The following is a 19,158-nucleotide window of genomic DNA, read 5'->3' as shown; positions in this document are numbered from 1 at the left end:
TGCCCTGGGGAAATCGAGTGGTGTGTCATCGCCTGTTAAAATCTGTGTGATTGGTGCCCCATGGGATTTGGGCCTGATAGTCACGCAGGACCCTGCCTGGTCTACCCTGCTCATCATGTTGTTTTGACAATATGCTGTTTGTTAGCATGGCAGGGCAAGTGCTCAAGTGCAGGATTATACTGTTACTTCGCTTCCCAAAGTCAGGCCTGTGCTGCCTGATCCAACACCTTAGCATTGTGTAGGTTGTGGAGTTTCCCGTTCAACAACTGGAGTTCTGTATTGAGCTCCCTCCACACTCATATTGACTGCCCTAGACTAGGGGTATCCAACCTTTTCAATAGTGAGAGCTACTTCTGATCAAATAAACCCATACGGAACTACTGCATAGTTATTATACTTTAACCATTGGACGTTGAACATCCAGTTCTTTGCAGGAAGCACTATTTATAAAAGCTGTACTCTGCATGGTCCTCAAGGAGCTTTTTGCTTAGATTTGTGAAAGGCTAGTGTCACTTTTTGTCATGAAATAGATGGGATAAGATTATGCCTGTTATGCGAGATCGAGCCTGAAAGTCTTCCATTGTCTTGCTTATAGCCCTAAAGTCTATTGGTTGCAGTCTAGGGATACAGATACAGGCCATGACTTTGAGCCAGAAGATTAAGAGTAATGTTTACTTTTGGTTGAAATGATAGAAAAGTTATGTGCAAGGCCGGCCTTTGACATTTCACTGCTTTGGAACAAAATGTTCATGCACTCTAAGACACATACAGACACACTCAAACTAAATAGGAAAGTTATTTTTTAATATTTCACTCATAACTGTGACCATTAATACATAAGTGCATGCAGGCTTTGAAGGACTCTACTAGTAAATGTTTCTTCAGACATAACCACGTCCATGGTTATATATTTGCGGCAAAAAAAAACACAAATTCATAAACAGATTGCTTTAGGAACTAAACATGCTTAAGAAAAATAGTAGAGTAAGAAATAAAGGAATATTAAGAAAAAAGAGAAATAAAGATTGAGAGATAAAGTGACAGATAAAAACATGGTGCAACGTGAGGTATGTGTGTGTAGGATGTAGTATAATAACCCACCATATATTTTACAATGAGTTTAATTCAATACAAGTTTATAAAGGCTGCTTTTGTCGGGGTTAACGTTTTCAAACAGTGTGCTCAATCTGAGACGTTCCGTTATGGACAGGCTTCTTTCCGAGGCAGCAGAATGTTTTATTTAAGGAGAGGGTAGGGTACCTGCTGTTCCTGTCACCTTTCACTACATCACAGGACAAGTGCACAGAGTTAAAAACTCAGCATCTGCAGTGACGTAGCTGCATGCTTCCGGTCTCAAGGAAAAGGTAGCGAGCTCCTCAAGACAGGTGACGTGCTGGTAGTTCACGATCGACCTTTTGGAGACTCCTGCCCTAAACAGTGACCTCGCACCACCACCACCACCATCACCTTAAATGCCTCCCACACCAGGAGGTCGGACGATGCGGAACCTTGGTTGTGAGAGAAATATTCAGTCATAACAGTACCCAGTGAGTCTCTGAAGCACATATCCTCCAGGGTCAAGGCGTTAAGGCGCCTCCTGGGACCCTCCAAGCGCTTCTTGACCAGTCGAAACCCTAATAGAAGTGGGCTATGGCCAGACCGTGTATATCGCAGATATTCCGTATGAGTTACATATTGGCGAAGTCCGGTGGAGCAGACAAACCTATCCAGTCTGGTATGAAGGTGGTAAATGTGTGAGTAGTACGAGTAGTCTTGCGTCTGTCCATGCTGAACTATCCAGATGTCTGCCAAACCCCAGTGAAACAACCAGTCCTGAAGGCAATCAGAGGTCTTATGTGGCAGCACTCCAGTTAAAGGGGGAGTAGAGTGGTCTACGTAACATCTGCTATGGATTTAAAATCCCCTCCCAGTAGGAGATCATCCCCTATTAAAGGAGCCAGTGTGGTTTACCGAGCCTGAAAGAATCCCACCTGATCTTGGTTCTGGGCATGCACACTTCCCAAGGTAACACTGTTAACTAGCAGTTTACCCCAATCAGTACAGCACCCCTCCCTATTGATGGTGGAATGGGTGAGTGCGATAGATGTTCCTGCCTGTATCCATATAAGAGCCCCACTGGCGTAGGCGTAGTAAGAGGTGTCATATAAATGCCCTCTCCAGCTATGCTTTAAACGGTCAGCCTTCTTTCCCGTGAGATGTGTCTCCTGTAACATAGCCACTTGTGCTCCGCACCTCGTCAAATATCTGTGGATGTTGTGACGCTTAGTGGCTTCTCCCGTCCCCCTGATGTTCCAAGACTTGATGGTTAAGCTAAACCTTGGATCTGTCATAGAGTCAAGCAATATGAACGCTCCACCGGTCTATCAACCTCTGTCCCCCACCTCGACCCCTTAGGGATATCCTGGTATGTAACCTTGAGACAAACATATTGAACCCCAACCTCCCCAACCCCAGAGCAGCCCAGCAATGGTCGGCCACCAAAACATGTAAAGTGCGATCTCCAGGTATCTAGCAGGGGCAAATCTGGGTGGGGTAGGCTGAGTAGTGTGTGTTTTTATCCATGATGCGTCAGCCCCAGTCTCAGTGTGTGCCTGGCACATGGACCCGTTAGTGTCTAGTATTCAGAGAGCCCACTTGCTTAGCCCCCAGGCTGAACAAAATAGGTAGAAAATGGCAGGCGTCAGTATTCAAGGACCAATCTATGCGCTCAAGTTCCTCTTCTCCCTCGCCAATCTACTGTCCCAAGCGGAGAACCACAGGGCAGCGAGCCTCTAGTGTTTGTCCTTCATATGCGATAGTCTGTAGACTGTGGGGTCACTTTAGGCAGATGTTCCTCGTTAAGTAAAGAGGTGTCTAATTCCGATGCCATGGATCTATGTTTCGAGGGGGTGCCGGTCTCTGCAATAGTCTTTTGAGTCAGTTCTATCTCGACCACTGCAATCAGTGTTGCCGCCCATTCCTAATCTCTCTGGGAGGAGGGTGGTTTTTTCAGGATCCTACCACGGGATGCACCCAGTGTTTGTTTCTTGGGTCTCCGTTTGGTGGACCTTCTCCTGTGTTCTAGGGAGTGTCAACCCAGCCCTGTAGGCTGCTAGCCCTTCCCATGCTGCACTTGAATCTTCTCAAAAGTGGATAGTACCATATTTGGAGGATCCTAAGCTTTGCAGGGAACATCAGGGAGTATTGCAGTCCCTCATCTCAAAGGGCTTTTTTGACCGCCAGAGATGAGGCCCGCTTTCTCTAAATGGCCGCTGTGGAATCTGGGAACACGGACACCTTCCCATTGTCCACCATAAAGAGGCCTTCATTTCATGCTTTTTGGAGGATGGTGTCACTGCCTTTATTTTGGAGCAGTCTAGCCACCACTGGGCGGTGTGGACCACTGGGTGCCAGTGGGTGGGCCGGCACTCTGTGGTCACGTTACCAAAGCAAAGAAAGGGTTACTAATGGAGAACCTCTGGCCGTAAAAAAAGGTCTGCAGGCTTGCTTCCGTAGGTTGGCTGAAGGAATTCCGTGACTGGAGAGGTAAGTTGGATAGTGGGGGGATGCCTGGAAACCGTCGGTTCGGCACACCAAAGCCGGGGGCTGCGGGTGCAGGGGTATCCTTTGGCGTCTGGTTTTCTCACCAGATCCGGTCGGGGGAATCACTCAGGTTGAGTCTGCAGGCATCGAGGGGAGGTCAAGATGTATCCCAGGTCAGGATCGCCGGGGAGACTTCACTGGGTCAGTGAGCCACTCCGGCCGTGGGCGTCAGGTGCATAGTGGTTCAAGTGTTGCTGATCCACCTGGATCCGGACGCTTGGGGTTGGTTTGTTTGCTTGACAAATCCAGTGTCCATGGGAGATGAGTGTTTGTTGAACACAGCACAGATCCTCCGGGGTACTTGAGATTTCTGGCTGCAGGTCATGCAGTTTTCTTGGAGCAGTGTCGCTGGAGGAGGAGACAGGCTGGAAGGGCTGGGGCCAAGTCAGTGGCCATCTTCTCCACTGCTGCACTTTTCTTCGGTCCTTCTTCTTTGTAGGTCGTAAAATCTGAGGAGCAAGGTTCAGGGGAGCCCTTAAATAATAAAATGTAGGGTGTTACTGAGGTTGGAGTACAGTAGCCTATGGCTATTGTACCGTAGGGTGACTACACTCGTCAGGTGCCCCCTCCCGTTGGGGAGAGGGACACATCCCTGTTCCTATTGGGCCTAATGCTCCAATTCAAGATGGAAAATTTTCAGTATAGGTGTTCACCTCAGCTATTGGCCACCCTAGAGGTCTCCTACTCTACTTACTAGTTTTCCCCCCTGTCCTTTCGCCATAAAGCGGGGCTGGGACAGGGGTGTGGGCATCTCCACTAGTTGGAGATGCCCACATCAGAATAAGACAAGTGGAGAGCCTTTGAGGCTCACTGCCAAGTGCTGCTGTTCCTGCAAGTGGGAGGTGAGAATCACCTCCGCCCAAAGCAGGGTTTGTTTCTGAACTCCAAGAGCACAACGGCTCTCACCCCATGAGGTCAGAAACCTGTCTGGTGGTGGTTGATAGGGACCAGTCAGCCAATACACTAGTAGTTGGTCGTTTTTCAGGGGGCATCTCCAAGATGCTCTTTGTGTGCATTTTGTAATAAATCCAACACTGGCATCAGGGTGGGTTTATTATGCTGACAATTTTTATATCAAACTTCTCAGTCTTCGGTGAAGCCATCGTGGAGCTGGGGAACTTGTGTTGACACACTCCCAGCCCATGTACTCAAAATGGCTTCACAGCACTTACAGTATCCTGGAATGGGCTCAGACACCGTAGGGGCATACTTCTTATGCCGCTATGCCCTCACCTCTGGTATGGTGCACCCTTCCTTAGGGCTGTAAGGCCTCCTAGAGGGGTGACTTACCTATGCCACAGGCAGTGGTGGGTAGGCGTGGCACCCAGGTAGGTGTGCCATGTCGACACCTTTAGTTTAGTCCCTCCCGAACACATTGCCTTCACTGTCAATGTTTGTGTTTTGGTGTGAGGTCCCTTAGGAAGGCACAATGCATGCTGCAGCCCTAAGGGACCTTCTATGGTCACAAGGCCCTTGGTACCACTGGCACCTTTTACAAGGGACTTAGATGTGGCCCAGAGGTGTGGAAACAATGATACAGTTTAGGAAAAAATAACAAGCACTGGGAACCTGATTGACAGGGACCCAGTGAACAGTCAGTCAAAGTGCATCAGCAGTCTTGCAAAAGTGGGGGGTTACTGAAAAAGAAACCTACTTTCCTACAGGTAGGTAATCATCGAACACTCTTTTGACCTGGTATTCAAGTTTTACTCAATTGCTGTACGTACTAATGTCTAAATACACATTAACTGGGCAGTTTACTTAGGTAATTTATACTTAATATGTCATTTTGTGTATGTTTTCCCTTGCTAATCGCATTAAAGTCCAAAGAGGCATTACGTTTCTTGCGCAACTCAGCACCAGTAAAATAAGAGCTTAATGTCTACTAAATGTGTGTGATTTCACAGAATAGGTTTCATGTTCTGCATATTAAGTAAGGTTACATTCATTAGCACCACAGAGGTTATAATAAATTTGGTTCAGATGTACCACACTGAATACCTTCTCAGAATGAAAAGCGTAGAGCAAACTGTCACTTTCATGGGAGGATGGCATCATTGTTGTCATCAGTTAGGTAATTTGAGATATCGTCAATGATGTAATGTTCTAGGCATATGAGCTGCAGATTGTACACTGTGCACAGATTGCCATCTGGTGTTGGGCTCGGATGCTTGCACTTTGTTGTTGTCTTGGAAGAGTATTTTGTAGTCACAAGATAGGTGACTCCTCCCTTGTACAATAGTGCGCATGGGCATCGACTTCATCCTCAGATTGTCTTTTTTCCGCCATCGGGTTCGGATGTAACTTCTGCGCTCCGGTTCAGCACCATATTCTCCAAACCTTTTCAACGTGCAAACTATCTAAAACTCGACGGTATTGTTTTCGATCGCGTGATCTTCGACGCGCACACTCAACTACTCGAATCCAGTCGCTGACCCGGTCTGCTGGGCCTATCGACGCCGTTCGGGCCTACAGCTCATGGAAAGGACTCCATTTAAAAAATGCCCCCATTGTAGAGCTAAGTTTCCACACAGTGACCACCACAAGGTCTGTAACCTGTGTCTCTCGCCCGAGCACGACGAGAACAATTGCCAAGCCTGCGCCTCTTTTAGATCTAAAAAGACCATCCGTGATCGCCAGGCTCATGCCCCTGACATAATGAAAGACCCTGTTAGGGCTAGAATTCTCAATCCCAGGATTGACAAAAAAATATAAACCAGCTCCCAATGATCCCACCTACATCAAGGGTCAACTGCCTTTAGATTCACTAGTGGTAACTAATGCTAGGAAACATGCAAACTCTCAGACCTCCGGTGATGCGCCACCTCCGGATAAAGAATCTAAGTTGTTAGATGCTTCCGGCAAGAGAGTTGCTGCCCAAGCAGCTAATCACTGGCGGATAGCCAACACACAGGCATTACTTGCTAGGTACGATAGGGCTCATTATGACCAACTGGAAACCCTATTGCAACATTTACCTGATCAATATAAGACCAAGGCAAATGATTTAATTCAAGATGGCAAATTAATAACCAATGCATCAGTCAAGTGTGCCCTTGACGCAGTTGACACCGCCTCTAGGTCCATTAACACTAGCGTGTTACTCAGACGACATGCCTGGCTACGCATCTCTGGCTTCAAACAGGAGGTACAAACAACTATCCTCAATCAGCCGTTCAATCAAGAACAACTTTTTGGACCGGCTGTAGACACCACTCTCGAAAAAATGAAAAAAGACACGGAGACTGCTAAATCCATGGGAGCATTACAGTCTCCATCCACCCGTGGTTCCTTTCGTCGCTCCTTCTATAGAGGAGCATACAAAAACATTGGAGCAGACACCGCCTCTTCTTCCTACAAAAACACCACACAAACATCTCCCAGCAGAGGATATTTTAGAGGCGGATACAGGGGAAATCACAACAAAGAGAGAGGCAGAGGTAACAGCACTCGCACCTCCCCCACTAATAAGCAGTGACTTCCCTCCACTCCCTCCAGACCATTCCACCCCAGTCGGAGGGAGACTATCACAGTTCCTACCTGTCTAGACTTCCATCACCACAGACAAGTGGGTAAGACAAATAATCCAGTATGGTTACTGCCTGGAACTTACAGCAACCCCAACCACCATACCACCCAAACGGCGCCCATTGTCCACGGAACATCTCACGCTCTTAAAACAGGAGGTTCTCTCACTGCTTCAAAAGCAGGCAATAGAACTAGTTCCCTTACAACATCAAGGAACAGGGGTTTACTCGCTGTATTTCCTAATCCCCAAAAAGGATGGCACCCTAAGGCCAATACTCAACCTCAGGCATCTCAATGTCTACATAGAGTCAGATCATTTTCACATGATCACTCTTCAACAGGTCCTCCCACTACTTCAACAAGGCGACTTCCTTGCCACACTAGATCTCAAGGACGCCTACTTCCACATTCCCATACACCCTGCTCACAGGAAATATCGAAGATTCATATTGGACAGAGAACACTATCAGTTCAAAGTCCTTCCATTCGGGGTGACCACCGCATCCAGGGTGTTCACAAAGTGCCTTGCAGTAGTAACAGCACACTTGAGAAGACAACAAATCAATGTATTTCCATACCTCAACGACTGGCTGATAAAAGCCAAGTCATTTAACCAGTGTGTTCATCACACTCCTCAAACCATCCAACTACTACACAATTTGGGATTCACAGTAAACTACACTAAGTCACATCTTCAGCCCTCCCACAAACATCAGTATCTAGGGGCCACATTAAACACCTCCAGAGCTCTGGCATATCCCAATCCAGCCAGGATAACCAGTCTAGAAACCCTAATCAACAAATTTCAGCCACAGCATTCCCTCCCAGCAAGGGTATTCTTGCAACTCATAGAAATGATGGCCTCTTGCATATTTATCGTACCTCACGCAAGAGTTCAGATGCGCCCCTTACAAGAATGCCTAGCACGTCAGTGGAACCAGACTCAAAGACAACTTACAGATCTGGTGTTGGTGGACAACCACACACATCGCTCTCTGCAGTGGTGGAACACACAAAACCTTTCCAAAGGCCGGCCGTTCCTTGAGACAGTTCCACAGATAGTGCAAACAGCAGACGCATCACTCACCGGCTGGGGAGCCCATCTCCTAAATCACACAATTCAAGGCAAGTGGACCACTCAACAAAAAGTGCTCCACATCAATCACCTAGAATTACTGGCAATATTTCTAGCATTAAAATAATTCCAAGTACATCTACAACACAAGACTGTCCTAGTCCGAACGAACAATATGACAGCCATGTATTACATACAGAAACAAGGAGGCACACATTCTTTGCAACTGTCTCAGCTGGCACAAAGCATATGGAGATGGGCCATTCCACTAAACATATACCTTCTTGCAGTACACCTTCCAGGAGTTCACAATCAGATTGCGGATCTGCTAAGTCAACAGACACAGCACATACACAAATGAGAACTTCATCCTCGAGTTCTTCAACCATTTTTCCAAATGTGGAGTCCGCCAGACATAGATCTGTTCGCCACACACGTAAATGCAAAATGCCCAACCTTTGCCGCCAGGGTTCCACACCCGTTGTCCAAAGGTAATGCGATATGGATGATCTGGTCAGGCAGATTTGTGTACACTTTTCTGCCACTCCCACTGATTCCCCTAGCAGTACGCAAGTTCAGACAACAGTCCCTCAGGGTGATCCTGGTAGCTCCCACATGGGCACGACAACCGTGGTTCACAACACTCCTGGAACTTTCAGTAGTTCCACACCAAAAACTACGTCTCTCCCCAACGTTGCTAACGCAGTACTATGGAGAGATAAGGCACCCTGATCCGGGTCAACTGAATCTAGCGATCTGGCTCCTGAAGTTCTAGAGTTCGGTTACCTTAACCTTCCACCGGACTGTATGAACATCCTTAAAGAAGCCAGACTCCCTACTACTAGAGCTTGATATGCAGCAAAATGGAAAAGATTCGCCATCTACTGCAATAACAATAAAATCAATCCGCTGGATGCTTCAATCCAGAACATCATTTGCTACTTGCTACACTTACAACGGTGTAATCTAGCATATTCATCCATATTCATCTAGCTGCACTTGCCGCTTATTTGCAAACAGACAACATTTGTCACTATTTAGAGTACCTGCAATTAAAGCCTTTATGGAGGGCCTTAAAAGGATAATTCTCCCCAGACTGCCACCCTCCCCGCTGTGGAACTTAAACATTGTAACTACCAGGCTCATGGGTCCCCCATTTGAACCTCTACACAAATGTGAACTGCAGTTCCTCACATGGAAAGTAGCTTTCTTTGTCGCCATTACCTCTCTCAGGAGGATAAGTGAGATCCAGGCTTTAACCATACAAGAACATTTCTTACATATACATCGTAACAAGGTGGTTCTTAGAACAAATCCAAAATTCCTTCCCAAAGTAATCTCTGCTTTTCATCTTAGCCAATCAGTTGAGTTACCGGTGTTTTTCCAAAACCTGGACTCCGTAGCAGAGAGAGCTCTTCACACACTGAACATCAAAAGAGCCCTACTTTATTACATTGACAGGACTAAGTCCTTTATAAAAACAAACCAACTGTTTGTAGCCTTCGCACCACTTCATTGAGGGAACCCAATCTCCAATGCTGGGATCGCAAGGTGGATAGTCAAATGCATTCAAATATGCTACCAAAAGGCTAAACGCACATTAAGAATTCCCCCTAGAGCGCACTCAACACGCAAACTAGGGGCTTTCATGGCATTCTTAGGAAACATTCCCTTAGATGACATCTGTAAAGCAGCAACATGGTCTACACCACACACCTTCACAAAACACTAATGTGTTGACGTGCAGGCTAAGCAACAGGCTTCTGTAGGCCGATCTGTTCTTAAAACACTCTTTCAAACCACTGCAACAGATAAAGGTGACCACTGCTAGGGGAGCCACTGCTATACAGTCTATGCACAGTGTACAATCTGCAGCTCATATGCCTCAAACGGAAAATGCTACTTACCAGTATGCATCTAATCTTGGCATGTAGAGCTGCAGAGTTGTACACGCCCACCCGCCTCCCCAGTATCTGTTCCAGTATTATCTTAATTGGATACATTCACATGAACATCTCTTTATTTCTTACTAACTCCATCATTTCCCATCATGGAGAAAAACAATCTGAGGATGGAGTTGATGCCCATGCGCATTATCGTCCAAGGGAGGAGTCACCTATCTCGTGACTACAAAAGACTCGTCCAAGACAACAACAAAGTGCAAGCATCCGAGCCCAACACCAGATGGCGATCTATGTACAGTGTACACCTCTGGAGCTCTATATGCCAAGAACAGATGCATACTGGTTAGTAGCATGTTAGTTAGTTAGTTGGTCGACTCCTGGCGATGGATGCTCCACGGCGTCAAGGCGAACTGAGCGCTATGCCGTAACAGGACGCACCTACCTAAATCAAACGTTCATCCTGTGGAACAATAGATAGAAGGAGCGCCTGAATTACTGCCTGAACGTGGAAACCACTTTGGAATAGGAAACCAAACACGAGATTCACAGCAGTCGTTTCTCTGACAAATACCGGAAGCTGTACATACATACTCTTGAGTGAGAACACATGCCCACATTCAGACCTTCCAAGAAATACCAAGCATCTGTTGCTTCAAGACAAAATAGACTTGCGAGGCCAAATACCTATATATCACCTGATGAATTTATAGACACCCTGACATCCCTTTTAACATTCCCACTTGCTAACTCTGGCAGTTGGTCCTGAAGAAGGTGGTTCACCCACTGAAACGCGCGTTGACCGTGAAATTGCCAATATCGAAGATATTGAAAGCTAACATCCTCCCATTTTCAGTCAACTGGAGAAATCTGACCAATTTAAAGTCTTAGCTTCCTTTTCATTTTTAGACTATTTTCCTTACTCTTTTCTGTTTAAATGCAAGTATGAAGTATGAATGGATAGCAAATGTTTTTTTTCTTTTATATTGTAGATGTCTAGGATGTCTTTTCTCACAATTATTCTTTTTGTAAAAATGTCTGTATTCCAAATTATGAGTATAAAATTTAACAAGCTCTATTTTCTAAATTATGTATAAATCTTGATAAGATGAAAAAAGAGTAAAAACAAATAAAAAAAATATATATTTTGTATATAAAACTGTAGTCAAGTGGATTCTATAGAAATGTTGTGACAATATGAAATAATTGAATCTTTAATTAACTAGATTGGGAAATGCAGAATCTGTAGAGATCTATTGGAGAATCATACAGGCCGGTTTAGAGGTTCATACCAGATTTTTCCTTAACATGTCACGAGTGATGTAATAAATGGGGTCATAAGCAGTGCATGCCAGGGCACAAGTTATAGTTAGTTCACATGTTATAGTTAGTTCACATAACTATAACTGGTGAATTTCAGTATTTGTTTTGTTTTATAAACATTAGTTTTAAATCCTTTCAAATGCCAAACTATAACATTGCTTTAATCGCTTTCTTAGAAGTTTCTAATGAAAGATTATATTACCATACCTAACTACCTAACAATGATGTCTCTTTAACTTTTGGTTTGGACCATGGCCCCCCAAACCACCCCTTTGCATGTGGCCAAGCCTCAGCACCCTGCCCTCTGTGGTAAGTTTGCTTCCCCTGCCCTCTGGATTCTGTTCTGTGCCTTCGCCCCGTCTCCTGGCCTCTGTTTTAAGTTTTGCTGCCTATGCTGTCTTGCCCTCCATGGTCACCCTACTGCCCCTGCCCACACTCACCCTCCATTCACCATTTTCATGCCCTGCCCCCTCGTGCAGCTCCTCCTGTTTGCCTTCTGTGGTCAGCTTGCTTCTCCTGCCAGCTTATCCTCCGTGATCAGCTTGCTGCCATCCATTGTGTTTGTGCCTGCCCTTGTCCTCTCTCTCCTACATTCTATGGTACATTGTGGTGGCCTTGTTGGCCTCCCCTCCATGGTCTGCTTGCTGCCACTCTCCCCATGACCACAATTCTGTGTGGGTGTGCTTTTCCTTCTATCTGTAGTCCTTTGTGCTGCCCCTGCCTATGCCAGCCTGCCCTCTGTGATCAGCTTGCTCCCCTTTCCTTCCTCCCTCACTCCCCTATGTTCTCTGTCTGCGTCATCCTGCCCCTTCTTGCTTGCTGTCTGCATTCAGCTTGCGCCTCTATTCATCCTCTCCGTGGTCTGCTTTCTGACCTAGCTGTGCTACTACTGCCCTTCCTTCTCCATGTGAGTGCTCCTGCCCACTCTCCCTTCCCTCTATGGTCTGTTGCACTGCCCCTGACGACGTGCCATGAATGGTCATCGTGTTGGCACTGCCACCACCCCCTGTCCTCTGTGTGCGCACCCCTGCCCTCCGTGGCCTGTTGTGCTGTTCCTGCCAGCCTGCCTCCATGGTCAGTTTGCTATTCTAGCACAATGCTCCCTCCCTCCTGCCCTTTGTGGTCAGCCTGCTGACCCTACCCACACCGGCCTGCCATTCATGGTCAGTTACTACCACTGCAACCCTTCCCCATGCCTTCCATTTTTCTGTGCGAGTGCTCTTGCCCCAACCCCATACCCTCAATGTTCCATTTTGCTGTCTCTGCCAATGCCAGCCTGCACTCCATGGTAAGCTTGTGCCCCCCTCTCCCCAACCTCCGTTCTTAGTGTGTATGTCCATGCCTCCTCCTGCGTGCCTTCCATGCTCATCTATGCTTCCTCTCCCACCTCTGACTTCCCTGCTTGGTAAGCTTGTTGCCACAGGGTAAAATCACCTCAGAACATACCAACATTCCTAAAATGAGTATGGTACCACCAACAAATGATTTATAGTGTGACAAAAAACTATTTTTTTTTTAAATTCGGCTTACTTACATATGAGTTCCTTTGTCATAACACTCATTGTTAATAGTATTACATATCGAAAATGAAAGGGACCTAGTTGCGTAATAGTTTGTAGAATGGCAACTCCATCAAGTTGTTCGGACCCCTTATATAGTGCAGCTCTTAAGCATTTCTGGGTACAGCCCACTACTCCCATATATGAGTACATCAAAATGTCCCATTGGGTCCCTCAGCCAAATCCATATCTACTTCCAACAGATAATAGTGAAACAAAACACGTAAAACCTCAACCACCTCAAGCTAGACCAGCTCCGTTATGCACATCCCTGTCCCCGCCACCCGTCTGTTCCCCTCTTCTCATGGTAGTGTGCAGTGACTAAGTTGTTACTCACAGTCTTGTGTCTAAATGCGTATTCTGACAACGCCTAGTCTAGGTGTAAGTCGTGCGTGGAACCCTACGAGGTCACTCCGGCGGATCCCCCGCTGCCCGTCCTGAAGTCGACCCCCCACCTGCCGGCTAACCACCCCCCCCCCCCCCACCCCCCCCGTCCGCCTCCTCAACATGTCTGAGCGCCCGGAGCAACTCCTCCCACTGTGCAGCTATGGGCGTCTTCCTCAACCCTAATGTCTCTTCCCGTCTGTGGGCAGTCCCCTCCGCTCCGATCCATGCAGCAAACGAGTGCCTCCATGCCTGCGGATGAGGCGGGTCTTGCACCTTCCACCTCCTAGTTATGAGGCGCTTCGCGACCGCAAGTCCCAAATCCAGGAACCGAGACGTCACCTTAGTTGTCGGTGTCCTGCGGAAGTGATGCAGCAGGTGGACCACCCAGTCAAAGGGTATGTCACGACTTGTTATAGTACGCAGGGACTCATGAGTTGCATGCCAGTAGGAATGTAATTTGCAACAACCCCACACATGTATGAGGTCAGCCCCCGGCTCAGCACATCTATTGCACCCTACGTCAGTGCAGCGGAAGTAGCTATTAAGGGCCGCAGGGGTAAGGTACGCCCTGTGTATGACGAACAATTGTATCTGTCGGAGGCGCATGTTTCTAGGTATACGCACCGGGCCTTTCAATATGCTTTCCGAGTCTTTATCTGCCAGCTGCCTCCCCAGGTCTAATTCCCACTTGTGCCTGAGCGGCTCTAGGGTAATCGCCGTATGTGTCCGTAACGATGCTGCAAACCAGCGAATCAGACGTCGGCCTCTTCCCATGACGTGTAGATACTGTATGGTGAGGTGCTGGCTGGGCTCTGCGGTCATGTCTCCCCACCTGGCAACCAAATTCCTAACTAAGGAGTGATAAGTCAAGAATTGTCCCGGTGGTAGTCCCCCCTCTTCCACCAGCAAGTCACACGTGAGGAGCACTCCATCCCGGTACAGATCTCCCAGGGTCTGAATATCCGCCTCTCGCCACTGTGTAAGCGCGAGGGAGGTGAGCGGTCCTGTCCCTCTGGGGGGAGCCCTCCAGCGGTAATGCCGGTGCATATGGGATCACGTGCCGAGTGAGGAATAGCCAAAAAACTGTTATCACCCTTTATATGTGCTCCTTTTTGTGACCCTCAAAACCTGCCATTCACTACAATGCATTTCAATGGGGCCCATGACCTGAAGTCCTGTAACGACTGCCATAACGTTGCCCATGCTGTGGTAAGCCAATCACGGGAGACTTGTCTGGGACCCTACATGCCCATTTGGGTCAGGCTGTTCTCTCTGTGCCCCTTGTATAGTTTTTAACTTTATTTTCAGAATGCAGGAACCTGGTTCTGTAACACCTGGCCACAATATATTGTTCAGGTTGTGGTCAGCTGATCAGGATTGACTAGACTCTTTAAAGCGGCCACCTCACTCATTTCTGAACACCAACAGACCGATTTTGTTTAACCCCTTTATGACTCTCAAAACAAATTTCCCAAAAACAACTGTAGGGATTTACACCAAATAATGAAAGGCAATCCATCTTGGTAAAGTTCTAAATTTCTGCCAAATTTTGTGTAAATCTTTTCCCAGAATTTGGTATTGGAATTTACCCTGGAAATCAATGTTTTGGACCCTCCCTTTTTCTTGGCCCTCACTTGACAGGTCACCTTAAAACTTTCCAAGAATGAACTGATGTGGATGAACTTGTTTTTTTTTTTTTTTTTATCGTTTCACGAAGATTCGTTAAATGGTGCCAACGTTATTAGCAAAACTCTGACCTAACTAAAACTACAAAGTGGCGGCCTCCACAGTGTAATAGATATATCTAAAAATATTTATATATTTATTTATATGGAGAGAGAAAACATACTAGTTTTGCTTCTGCTATCACCTCAAATTAAATAAAAGGTACTCAACATAAACTACGTGGTCTACGAACATGACACACGAGTGAGTCAAGCATTAGAAATAATGAAAGTGGGGAAATAGTTTTAGTTATCATTGAACTTTGTAGTAGCAATTTTGAGAATGGTAAATGTGTTCCTCTGATTTTTGTATGTGGTTTCGCAATGTACCCTATTTCAGATGCCATGCAGTTCAGGGATACTTACAGTCTGAAATGTGTCTTCCCCAATTAGGATTCTGCTACTAAATTGGATGTGGAAAATATAAAAATACCTTCAGAACTCCCTTCAGGTAACATTGCATTTTCAGTACATTTAATTTAATATTTGAATTTGTTTCACGATCAAAGTGAAAAATGTCTTTCTGACGCCATTACAGATGCAGTCTTTAGAAACAACTGATATGGTGTAAAAATGTAGGCTGAAAACCTTGTAGTGAAAAGTTCAGTCTTTGCTGTTAATGATTGGCCATGTCTCCCATTCATTTTTCTTTTATTGTTTTATGTGTGGCAATTGTTCATTGTTCTTTTATACATGTGTATTTTATGTTGCACCTTGTGCGTTCAAGAGCACAGCGTGCTTTCTGCTCCTAAAACAATTATCAGACATACAGTACAATACATGGTATGATGCATGTCAATAAATAATCGCTTTCTTCTGTAAAGTTTTTAGTGGCTTCTATTTAGTTTTTAATTTTCCTTCACCAGGTTCATAATCTTTCATGCATAGTCCCAAGATCTTAAGATTTGGACCCTCTTCTCAAAATATCTTTGTATAATTCACAAGACCCTTTAGTGATATTCTGCCAGACACCTGAGTGAAGCTCCTTTAAAATGGCAATGTTTCAATTGCCTATATTAGTTTTCATTACTTCCATTTTCTCCAGCATTGGATTTTTCAAAATATGCATTCATGAATCATTCTCATTGTTGAGCAAGGAGTTGCACAGTAATCTTCAAATGTCTTAAAGCGTTTTTACATTGGGTCAATTTAGTAACCATGCAAAGCTGTTATTTACTCTACTTTGTAAATTCTGTTTCTCCGAAATCCTCCAGTGGATCTTTTCCATTTTGATGTAAAAAAAATTATATGTGAATCTGGTCTTTTTTTTTTTTTAATTGGTGTCGGATTTCTTGAGCGTCTCAATTATTTCTTCAATTGTTTTGGTGCTATTTAAATCCTTTACACTTATTCCTTTGTGTAACCCGCACTGCTTAGAACCACAGCTACCCAACTTTGAGCAAAGGTTTAACAAACGTATCCTACTGGACCAAAAGTGATTTGTAAGTGTATTACACAGTGAGGTCGCACAACGGGGGCCTTTTTTTATATACACTTGGTCGCACAACAACACCATATAATACACCCCATTTCGTCACAGCAACCTTAGTATGTTGCCGCTTTGTTTTCCAAGGCATTCCAGTGTCTTTTTACGGTTGCGTAGAAAGGGCTGTCCTCAAGACGGCCTTCTGGCTTCCTGGGGAAAAGTGTGAACAGCTCCTAGGAAAGCCTGCAAAGGGCCTGATGGGGAAGAAGATTTTCTCTCCTTGTGGCAGGAAAAACCACACAGGATGAGAGCCCAAAAGGCGAGTTTCAAAGGGAAAGTTGCCTTTGGAGGGCAAATGGCAGGAACACACGAAGAGGGGGTGCTCCTTTGTTTAGGTAAACGGAAGAGCGTATGGGACAATGTTACGAAAACACTAATTGGACTTTTTTCTGTGGGTATGTAGCCCAGAGGTAGCCACACCCCTGGGCTGGGCTATCAAACTCTACAAGTCGAGAGAGGGGTTCTGCCATCATGAAAATGGGCAGAACTCAGCAGTAGATGTCACACTCAACAGGAAGTTATCAAAGGGAAGGGACCTTAGTAGCCCATTGACCAGTGACCACTGCATCCCCTGAGGGCACTTTCTGGGCATGAGTGGCACGCTTGGCCCCCATACCTCAGATCTCGACTGTCCTGGAGAAGAGGACCGATGAAGGACTGCTCTGATGATCTGGCAAAGTGAGAATGCACTGAAGTTTAACTGTACCTGGTGCTCCTTTGGCTTCCAAAGAAAGAATGTGCCTGTGGTGTCCTGCTCATGGAAAAGTCATCCTGTGAGTTCCAGACAGAAGCAGAGACCCCAAGCCTCAGTTGGCTGACTTCGTGATCCAGCACCAGGGCCACTAAAGCTGCGAGCAAATACATTTCCCTGCCCACAGTAGTTAATTAGTTAATAAATATTTAATTTATTGTTAATTCTTAAATATTTAATAATTATGTTAGTTGTTTAACTGTTTTTGATATATATAATTTCTTTGGTTAATTAATAAAGTTTATATTAACCGTTTTATTTTTTTATTAAATTAATAGTGTTGTGTTTAATATACGTTATGTGTTTGAAGTGAAGTACTTTCCCTACTGGTGCATAGACTGGAATGGGAATAGTAATTCTTACCCCTCCAAAGTCCATTTCTCTCCCTACTGTTGCACAGATTGAAGTAGAAAGAGTAAATGTTATCCCTCCGAAGTCCAGTGTTTTCTTTCCATACTGTTGCACAGACTGGGGTGGGAATAATATATCTATTATGCTAACTAGACTTCAATACTTTTAAAAATATTGTTTCAATATATTTAATTTTATTTATGTATTTGTTTAATTTTGTTATTTGTCTTCAGTCAGAGAGACTACACTCCACAATTCAATCTCCTCTGAAACAACCCCCACAGCACAAGCCAGAAAACCATAAATAGTAGAATTTCTTGAGGCAGCAAGAGAGGTTACGGGTTTGTTTAAGGCAGCCTTTCTTTCCCCCATTCTTTAAACTGACAAAGTTGCAAACTAACAGTCGAGCCAAAAGAGACAGGAGAAAAAGGGAAGGAAGGTACCTGCCGCAGTCTAGTAATAAGATGAAGGGCAGCCAAGCCGCTGTTGGTTGATGACGGACGAAGACGTACCCGGGCGTGTCCCACATGCAGCTCTGAGAGCACACCGTGCTTAAGAGTGCTTGCTGTCTAAGCCCTGCAGCCTCAGGGCCTGGTGTCTCCTGGGGGTTGTTGCCCCCCCGCCCCCCTCCCGCAAGGCAGTTCTCCACGATGTGTCCCACATCCGTGGGAGCACACAGCGCTTAATAGTGCTCATTAGCTAAGCCCTGCCTCCTCAGGACCAGGTGTCTCCTGGGGGTTGTTGTACCCCACAAGGCAGTTTGCTCCACAATGTGTCTTGTGTCCTTAGTAGCATACATTGCTTAAGAGCGCTTGCCAGATAAACCCTGCCTCCTTAGGGTCAAGTGTTTCTTGGGGGTTGTTGCCCCCCGCAAGGCAGTTCTCCATGGATGTGTCCCAAGTCATATTTGTTGCCAAGGTGGCGGAAGATGTGCCACCCAAGGTGGCTGAAGATGTGCCACACAAGGTGGCTGAAGATGTGCCACACACTTTGATCTCCCTTGTTTTAAGATTTATTCATTCTGAAATGAAAAAACACAGCCAGGGTTATTTATCCACTTTGCCTTCTATGACTGAATAAAAGGTTTATCAGCTGCAGCAGTTTTGTCGGCTAGTGTCGCAGAAGGACTGACGGCAGTTTGTGTGTTATGGTGGGCTTCCAAATGGGACAGGTACCAAATTAGTTTATCAATCGCTAGATAGTGTTGACTGGTCTTTTTTTAATTTTTTTATTGCATGCTGCTGTAACAGCTGCATTTCCTGCTACGACAGTACAAGAGAGCTACAGGACTGAACATTTTCTGTAAATTTGAGAGTTTGATCACTCTGGTACATTTCCGGACAAGTGTTTCTGATGCATTCAGCTTCATTTTACCAACATTTTTCATCATGTGGTTGACTAGATGTTGAGGAACTGAGGGTGTTTGTGTAGTATTACACCTTGGGTGCGGTCGCTTTGACCAAAATAGTA

The 19,158-nt window shown here is 45.6% G+C and overlaps 1 protein-coding gene across 3 annotated transcripts in view; it reads left to right on the top strand.

Annotated features, from left to right (window-relative positions):
- Positions 1-19,158, top strand: part of LOC146801785 (E3 ubiquitin-protein ligase TTC3-like) — a 1,762,960-nt gene that overhangs the window by 451,464 nt on the left and 1,292,338 nt on the right. For all 3 annotated transcript variants that reach the window (XM_085621278.1, XM_085621277.1, XM_085621276.1), the window contains exon 15: positions 15,494-15,551. In XM_085621278.1, coding sequence (XP_085477404.1) covers positions 15,494-15,551 — 58 coding nt within the window. The remainder of the gene's footprint in view (positions 1-15,493; positions 15,552-19,158) is intronic.

Source organism: Triturus cristatus, chromosome 8 (genome assembly GCF_964204655.1).
Source record: "Triturus cristatus chromosome 8, aTriCri1.1, whole genome shotgun sequence".
Taxonomy (NCBI): Eukaryota; Metazoa; Chordata; class Amphibia; order Caudata; family Salamandridae; genus Triturus; species Triturus cristatus.
This window is presented reverse-complemented; position numbering and strand designations above follow the sequence as displayed.